General features: G+C 51.7%; 1 protein-coding gene across 1 annotated transcript in view; it reads left to right on the top strand.

Moving 5' to 3' along the window:
* Positions 1 to 2,958: 2,958 nt before the first annotated feature.
* The window catches only part of LOC308617944 (histone-lysine N-methyltransferase MECOM-like), a gene marked incomplete at its 3' end in the record, with an annotated part of 297,664 nt that continues 291,493 nt past the window's right edge, over positions 2,959 to 9,129 (top strand). The window contains exon 1 of the mRNA XM_081235348.1: positions 2,959 to 3,198. Within this exon, the coding sequence (XP_081091474.1) occupies positions 3,162 to 3,198 (37 nt within the window). The 5' untranslated portion in view covers positions 2,959 to 3,161. The remainder of the gene's footprint in view (positions 3,199 to 9,129) is intronic.

Raw genomic sequence — 9,129 nt, 5'->3', positions numbered from 1 at the left:
AGTTCTTTTATTAACACTCACTTAGGGCAGAAAGCACATGATAAAAATGAAAGAAAGAAAGAAAAAGAAAGAAAGAAAGAAAGAAGAAAGAAAGAAGAAAAGAAAGAAAGAAAAAGAAAAGAAACCCAACTTTCAGGTTTGAAAATAAAAGTGACGATTTCGTGAATACTTTTGTTCAACAACAACAACAAAAAGAATGATGCCTTATCTTTTCACAATGCTTTGGCCCGAGGGCACAGAGGAGTTTGTGTTTATTATTTCGGTTAGAATATGTTGGATTCGCTCGTGTCCGGAAACTCTTGTAAAGACCAGGCAAAAGACCCTTTCGCTGAAGCGACCGCGACCCCAGGGATTTTAAAAACCAGAAGGGGAGGGTGCTCCAGCCGCGCCTCACTCCCCCCACCCCATACCCTCTAGAAAAGCTTCAACGACGGAGATCTTTGAAGTTGGGGCATCAGCTTTGATTTTCTTTAGTTTTCCACATCCCACCCAGTTCTCCTCACAGCCCCCATCTCACCCCCTGGCCCGCCACGTGGTTTATAATTTCTCAGCCGAAACAACCACCGCAGCTTCACGTGTGGGTCTTGTATTTAATCTTGGGTTTGATTCCATGGTACCTTCATTTCCTAGGAAATTCCCCGTCCCTCCTCTTAACCTCCACTCTGCAGTGGGACCCGGATATAGACTCCCTGGGGATGAGATGAAAGGAATCAAGTAGAAAAGTGGAGGGGAACGTGTTAACTGCTTTTATTTTTTTTCAGCGCCCCCATCCCCCCCGAAGTGAGAAGGTGAAATGAAACGTCCCAGGCAGAGCCTCCTCCTGTCCAGGGTGCTCTTTGGTCCTTAGTGGACTCCACCTCCCCTCCTGAAGGCCAAGGACCTTTAGGTTCTGATAGCTGGGAGGGGCTTGATCCTCCGGGCTGCCCCTCTGTCCTCTGGCCTAGGTGAGGGTCCCCAGAGAGTCCCTTAACTGTTCAGAAGCAGTTTCTATGAACTTCTGGACGGCCAGTCTAGTGCATTTCTCTCCCTAGAGATTTTACTCCCTTTGGTGAAAGCTCTCAACCCCCATTTCTCTTTTTCCACCGAGGACATTTACTGGTCGCAGGGAAGGCACTCCTTCATCTAAACTGAGGGAAGCCAGTGAACTCACAATCACAGACCCTGGGCATCTACATTCAGAGTGCTGAAGTGCCTGGTGCTTTTGCACCAGCCGTATGTATAAGCACAACACCTGTATGTACAGGGCAATAGAAATTGTAGAAGGACTGGAAACACCCCGAACCCCCAACTTGCCTCTTTAGTCCCGAGGGGATGATAGAGGTCTCTTGTGCCCATGTGTTTGGGCACCAGAGCCTTCTCTTTTGGAAGCTGTTTTACTTCTACTCTGTGTAATTCCTTCCTTTACCCTCCTCTGCCTCCCCACTTCCCTTCCTCACATTTCAACATTACGCATCTGTCTCCCTTGGGACCTGTAGCTTGATTCTCCAGGGACCTGTATCTTACAGCTAAATGCCCCTGGAATTACACAGCTCTGGAGAAAGAGAAGTTGATGGGTATCCCTGGCAGGGTGAATCTTTTGAATTTTAATTTCCTGCAAGCCATTGATGGATAATACCCTTTGGGGTTGACCCTTGCTATTTGTTCATTCACATCCCCAGTTTTAGTTTTGACAATAAATGACAACAGGTACAACTGAGCCTTCTGTTATCTTCCTTCCCCTACTCTGCCTTTGCCAAACTCTCGCCCAGGACCTGATATTCTTTTCTCTTTCCTTTAACTTGAACATCAAGGATGTATCGTTGCAGCACAGAGACAAAAAGATTGTAATTTTCTTTTATGGTGTCTGACAGGGTTTGCAACAGATATTAATGGGGACATAAATAGCTCATGGAAGGCACTGAACGAAATTGTTTAACGCAAGGAGGCTGTACCAAGAGAAAATCCATACATATTTGGGATTGATTCATACCTTGAACACAGCTAGCTCCTTTAAGAGGTCCCCATTTCTGCGTGCCCACTTCTTTGGTAAATCCTGTAATTAAAGCAAATTTCAACAATGTATTTTTTAAGAGGTGTGGGGGGATTTCTCCCCCACCTCCTCCTTCTTGTGACCTGGGAGGTCGTGGGTTTAAGCGAGTGAGTGAAATTGCAGGCAGGCTGAGCTGCAGCAGGAGGCGACGGGGGCAGCGGTGGGGGAGGCCGGAAGGTGACAGCCGACCTCAGGGAAGGCAGAAGGTCTTGGATGTCAAATGCCCAAGCTTTCCCGGACCTGGGAATCAAGGGTGATCAACACTACTTGGTGAGAATAGACCAACTGATATGTTACAAGGATGGCAGAAAACGTTGGCATTACACCTAAAGTCAAGGAAGAAACAGTTATTTATTCTGCTTTCAACTCTGAAAGCAGAAGCCGCAATAGCTTCAGTAGCAGTAACAGCGGCAGCAGATTTCCCGAAGTTCAGGATGATTCTCACTTTCTCCTGGATCGCTCGCCGAGAGTCCGGTCCTTCTAGTTCTTTAGTGTGGGAAAGATTTTAAACGTCCTCTCCCCTCCCCCTCCCCCCCCCACTTCTTGCTTTTCCCCAAGGACGGTATAGAAAATTTCCTGCACTTTATGTTGGGATAAACAATAATACTAATAATACAAGCTTACTGGTGATTCCAACACGAAATCAATCATTTGCCCTAGTCTTTTCATTCCTTTTTTTGGGGGGGGGCGAGGTGTCTGCTCCCCTCCGACTCCCTGTGCTCGCTCCCCGCCCCCCGCCGCCCTCCCCGTGGCTCCCTTTCTCCGCCTCCTCGGCGATTGCCATCTGACAAGATCTCCAAATCAAAGTGATAAATCGCTCCAAACTTTTTTTGGCGGCGTTGAGATGTTGGAGGGGCGTCTAGCGCGCATGTGCGAAGGTGTCCAAACTGACAATGCTGGAGAGATAGCGAGTGTGGATTGAGAGAAAGGGAGAGAGGGAGGGAGAGAGAGTGAAAGAGGGAAAGACAGAGAGTGAGTGTGTGTAAGAGTGTGTGTGTGTGTGTGTGAGAGAGAGAGAGAGAGAGAGAGAGGGAGAGGAGAGGGAGGGAGCGAGAGGGAGAGCAAAAGAAGGAAAAGATCCAAGAAAAAAAAAACCCAACCACACACCAGCGGCTGCAGGACTGGGCACAGCATGAGATCCAAAGGCAGGGCAAGGAAACTGGCCACAAGTAGGTGCAATATCCCTTTTCTATTGGCTTTCACCCTCCTCTGCCATCTTGCATATCTGTCTACAGCGCTCCGGGAGGGAGCGCGGGGCTGCCTCTCGCGCCGGGGCCCCGGGTGGAGGGCAGGCGCAGAGCAGACCCAGCAACCTGCCGGTCCCAGCCTCCGCGCCGGCCGCCCGAGCTCTTGCTCCTTGTTTGGGCGCCAGAGGAGCCGGAGCAGCCCTCAAACCCCGTGCACGGACCAGCTGTGGCAACCCCGGGGTGGGGGCGGGGTGGGGGCAGCAAAGACTTGGGTGGGAGGGAGGAGAGAGCGCGAGAGCGAGCGGGAAGGGGTGGGGTGGGGTGGGGGGTGGGGGAGAGGAGACGCGAGAGTCTCCCCCTCCCCTCTCCTTTCCCCCAGGCGGAGGAGAGTTGCCTCTGGCCAACCAGCTGGTCCCGGGTGTGGGAGGGGGAGCGGGGAATGGGGTGGGGGGCGGGCTGGGGAGAGGAGGCTTTTCGCGTCTGGGTTTGTTTCTGGGGTTTGGGGTGGGTGGCAGGCTCGCAGGGAGCCTCAGTGGCGGCGGCGGCGGCGGCGGGCATCAGTGGTAGAGTTGGGAAAAGTTGCGAGGCGGCCGCTGGAAGTTGCGCGGGCTGGCGGGCTGCGCCGAGCGGCAGTTGCGGTAGTGGGCGCTGTGCGCTCGGCCGTGCACTCAGGCGTGAGCGGCGAGGCGGGAGGACTGGGGTGGGGAGTGGGGGAGACGAGGGTGGAGGCTGTAGTCTGGTGGGGGGGGGGCAGGGCACGGGCAGAGCCGAGCTACAGGCTCAGCAGAGCTGCGGGCAGGTGGGGAGAGAAGAGGCCCCGCGAGCGCCTGGAGAGCCGGGAGTGGAGGGCGCACAGCCAGCGGCGACAGCCGCCGAGGAGAAGGAGGCCGAAAGGGCGCGCTCCGGCCCGCGAGCTCCAGGCTGGCTGGGCGCCGAGTGACCCCCAGGGGGCGGGCTGCAGGGACACTGGGCCGCGGAGAGCTTACGGCGGAGCCTCCCGCGCTACTTCTGGACGTAGCCGAGGTCTCGGGTCATTAACCCTCCCCGGCGCCCCCTGCCTGCCCGGCGTGGAGCGGCCTTCGTCACGCGGGACAAGGGCGATTGAGTTCGGGGTGGGGGCGACGGTGCGCCCATCCCCCACTCTTCTCGCAGAAGTGTTGGGTGACTTTGCCCGGCCTTGCCCGCCGAGCCGACACTGTCCGAGAAAGCTAGAGCCTCAGCCGGGACTGTAGGCGACGGGACTGGGTTTGTCCAAATGCTTCTACCTCGAGTCTAAGGGTACCCAGCGGTGCCGAGAACTGGAGCAATCTGGAGGGGTCCAAAGCGCTCCTCCTCAAGGTGTCAGTACGCGGGGCTGGAGCAGCCTCGGAAAAGCAAAGGCCGCCGTTCGCTCTTCCCCTCGCTGAAAACAGAACTCTAATTGTTTTGCTTGTGGACCAGAGAAAGTAGAGATGGGGTGGTGGGGTGGGATGCTTCCCTCAAATGAAATCCCCAGTCTCTCCCACCCCTGCGTATTAAAGCCAAGTACGCCCCGCGCCTTCCCGCCTTTGGTGTCCCCGCCACAGCAGCGCAGCAGGCAGAGGCACCTCGGCGGGCTCGGTTTCTTTGGCGGTAAGCGTCCGCGGTCTAGCCCGGCGAGATGCTGTCATCATCGGCGTCTTTCCAGTGCTTCTTCCAGTCCTCACCCAAGCACTCCCTCATGCCCAAATACGTTTCCTTTCGCTCTGGTCTCAGGGATCAACATATGTACAGGGCTCTTTGGGTCATCAGTTCATCTATTTCTCTTTCGGATATTGTTCATTTCACTTAGCTTCGATAGTGTCAAAGCGCGCCAGTGGAACTCCTATTTTTCCTGTTTGCGTTTAATGGGGCCGAAGTCTTTATTTTCATCTGAGGAAGAATAAATGTACATATGCTCGGAGGCCTGGAGGCTTCAATTCCGACTGAAGGTTAGGCGTGTGTGTGTGTGTGTGTGTGTGTGTGTGTGTGTGTGTGTGTGTGTGTGTGGTTGGGGGGACGAGAAGGGGGTGGGAGAGCCGATTTCAACTCTGCCTAAGTTGTGAAATGAAAGCCGAACGCTTCGCGCGCCTCATTGCCTGGTATCCGCCGAAGTGAAAGCAGAACACAAAACCCTTCGAATTTCTTGGGCAACTTTTCCAACTATTTTAATTACGAAGTTGTACGCTGCCGTATTGAAACATTCCCGCATGCACAGGCCACTCAACATCCAGAAACCGAGCCCGGTTTCCGATCTGATGATACTTGTCATTCATCCAGTGGGAGACCCGTTTATTTTGTCTCTAGTGTTTCTAAGGATGCTGCTGCGGCTTTCTGATAACTAGATGCGAACTCTTACAAACTTTTCTTGCTAAGCCTCAGGTTCTCGCTCGCTGCTCCAGCTGTTGCCACCGCGGCCGCCTTTCTCAGACAGGAGCGCTGCTTTATGCAATTCTTCAGTTGCAGTCTGGGTAATAAAGGAAATCATATTAAAACTAAGGATTTTTTTGTATTTTAAAGCGCTATTTCCTTCCCCAGCGTAGTACGTGAGTTTCCTAGCGCATGGCGGAGACAGTCGGCTACCCCTGCTGTGAATCTAACGAAAACTTTGTGGCTGTGTCTGCACCCGTTTCTTTCTTTCTCTGGGTTAGGAAGAGGCAGTGTGACCAGCATACTTTAAAAAACAAAACCACCTTTCTTGTTGCAAAAGTAAACATTGCAATGGAATCAAATCACTTAGAAACAGTCGTTTTCTAGATAGATTGTTATTCTTTTTGTGTTTTGTAAATTTCTTTGGTGGCCAAGTCCTGTCGCGATCTTGGCTACGGTACAGCATTCCATGAACCCAAACTAGAGACCACAGACCCTGAAAGTACCCGCTGAAGTTAAACTCAGACTGAATGCACAACCTACTTCCCAACTTACTGGGCTTGTTTTTTTTTTTTTTTTTTTTTTTTTTACACAAGAGTCAAAACCGATAAATTGGTTGCAAATCATTTGGGAGGAATAAACCATTTCATTAAAAAAATAAAGAAGGGAAAAGCAAGAAGATTGACATTTGTACTGTCTAAAGCCCTTGGCCTTTATTCCCACCTTTAAGAAAAGAAAACTAAAGCCAAGCAGGCTCTGGCAGCGCCGTGAGACTTCCCAGCCGTTTTCTTGGGCGGCTAGGACAGCACCTGGGTCGTGCCAGAAATGCCAGTTGCAACTGTTTTCTTCTGGTGATGGGAAAGAAGTGAAGCTGGGTCTGCCCAGCATGTCTAGGGCCCGAAACACCGAAGGAACCCCACTTCCCTAAAGTGACACCCGGCAGGGTTTCAATCACAGCAATGAACGAGTTGCAACGAATAACCCCCCTCCGCCTTAGCTACCGGGCCCGCAGAAGTCTCGTAAAGACCCAGAAGGCGATGAGATTAGCAAGACCCCCGGCAAGGCGGGAGGGGGGGGCACTTGTTACTTGTACACTTGATCTCTGTTTAAAAAGAGGCTCTGAAGTAGGTAAGGTAGATGACGACCCTTCCTCTCGCGCTTAAATTCCTCACCTTAGCAGCCCAATACCTAAGATAGTAAAGGAACCTCAAGCCCAGGTTCCAGCCTCCACTGTCCCTATGCCCAACTACTTGCGTTTTCCTTCATCCTTAAAAAAACTCAGATTAAAACACAGAGCTTTGTTTAAAACACGTATTTTATTTGTTTACTTCAGACTGCTTTTGAGGAGGGAAAAAGCGCTTGCCCTACGGAGGCAGAGGCCCCTTTTAGGAAGGCGGTTTATTTGCCATTACTTGACCATTACCCTGGCTTAGGACTTCTTTATTGCATTTGGCACTTGGAGCGCAGTCTTCCTGCAGCATTTTGATGTGTTTCGCCAAAAAAAAAAAAAAAAAAAAATCTGTGTTTAGGGGAAGGTTAACAACGCTTTTCATTTCCCCTTCACACTCATCTTCAACACTGGGGAAGGGGACGGTTCATTAGCTACAGGGGCAGGAAGGCTGGAATAAAAGGCTCCTTTTTCAGGTTTTTATTTGTAGGGGCTGAGGAGTCGCAGGTCTGGGTGACGATGCGCGTGGCGGTGTGTGTATAAGTGTGCGTGATTGTGTCTTTTGCGGGGGGAGCCCAGCTCGCAGGCTTTCTGAGCAGAGTCCTCTCCTTACTGCCCGGGGCTCGGCCTCCTCCGCAGACATTCAACACGTAGGACACTAATCGAATAGAAATTAACGCGTCATTCCACGACATTTTTACTTTCTTCTTCTTTTTTAAAAGTAGATGGTAATAATTCTAAGCAGTTTTTCTTTAAACATCTTGTCGTTTGGGAGTTTATTTTATTTCATTTCTCCGAGTTGGGACCAGGTTATCCAAGACTGCAGACGTTGCCTGGGGTAGGAAGGCCACAGCTGGGGACTCCCGGCTCCGTCCCCGCCGGGCAAGTAGGGCAAAGGAGGGCAAGAGAGCACCGACTTGTTGCCATCGGCACTCCTGGCCCAGGCTCCTCTCTCCCCACAGCTCCTTCATTTTGCCTCTGCTGGAAGCGGGCCCTGAAGTGGGGGAACTTGACTTGTCATCTTCTGGCCAATGGCTCTTACCCTGTTCCCAAGGTACTCAGGGCCTGGCAGAGCCCTATTCCTAAGAGCTGGGTACACCCTCCCACCCCTCCTGTCAGAACCCGCCGTGATGGGGCCTGGGGGTGGAGCTGGGGAGGCCCTAGAGAGTAGGGAGGCAGTGCTCCCCCAGGCCTCCCCACACCTCCCTCCTCCAGCTGCTGGGCTCCTGGCTCCCAAGCTCAGGCCAGAAAGCTTCTTGCCTCTTCATCCTCAGAGGTGCTGCGTGCCTGGCGCGCTGCTTCCCTCGGAGCCGGGTGTGCATTGACCGTGTACAGCACAGGAACACACGCGCCCTCACACACACTCACAGCTCAGGGGTTCAGGAACATCAAGTGCGGAGGGCGGGAACACACTCATTCACTCTTCCTGGCAGGGCAGGCCCCTTCCTAGCCCACCGGCCAGGGAAGAGAGAGGCTAGGGGGGAGATGGGTCGGGAGGAGAGAGTCGCACTCTAAGGACGCCAGGCACATTTTCCTGGAGAGGTGGTTAACCCTTCCTGGGCTGGAAGCGAGGCTCTAGGCCCTTTCTACAAAGATCTGTGGAGTCTGCTTTTCTTTTTGGCTGGGTGGCCCAGTATGAATCATTAGTTCCCTTCCCACTCCATTTGCCAAGGTCCTCTTTCTAAAATTAGATTTTCCCCTTCCCACTCTTCTGGCCTTCCGAGTTTACCAGGGAGTTCTCAAGGAAATTGGCTGGGTAGTGAGAAGAAGTGTGAGGAAGAGGATAAAAGGAGACAAACAAGTGGAACAAAACACGAGAGGGGAGAAAGGAAGAGAGAAACAGCATGTTTCTTCTTCCAGATCCCCAGTTTGCACACAGATGGGTATTATATTTTTCCCCCAGTAAATGAAAAAAGTGTAATCCTTGTTAATTACCTTTGCTTACATGCCATACAAGAAACTTCAGAGACGTTTCTACATAAGGAAGAAACTGTTTACAAAACTCTTTCAAAAGTGTGACATATTGCTCCAGTTCAGCACTAAAAAGCTAAACACACTTACCCTCCTTTGAAGTGCCCTGGCTAGGGCAGCTTATTTGAGTGCGGTTCAGATATTGCTGTGGGTATAACTAATGGCCTCTACCTATTTAGCTCAAGTGGGAGGAGAGAAAGGCCTGAATTCCTTGTCCAATGGGTCCCTCTGGAGACTGGGTTCTGGCTCCTGGCCAGTTCTGTACAATGTCAACATTGAATATTTGAATTCCCAGACTCTATTTAACAAGTTTCTAAATAAATAAACTCATTGTGTGTCTGTGTTTAAAATTATTTCACCTCTTGCATAAAAGCTACAGCATCTTATTACATTGGCCTTGCAAGTTG

The sequence above is a fragment of the Mesoplodon bidens genome (genome assembly GCF_964165515.1).
Source record: "Mesoplodon bidens genome assembly, chromosome: 5".
Lineage (NCBI taxonomy): Eukaryota > Metazoa > Chordata > Mammalia > Artiodactyla > Ziphiidae > Mesoplodon > Mesoplodon bidens.
The sequence above is the reverse complement of the archived record's forward strand: the minus strand, read 5'-3'. Positions and strand labels throughout refer to the sequence as shown.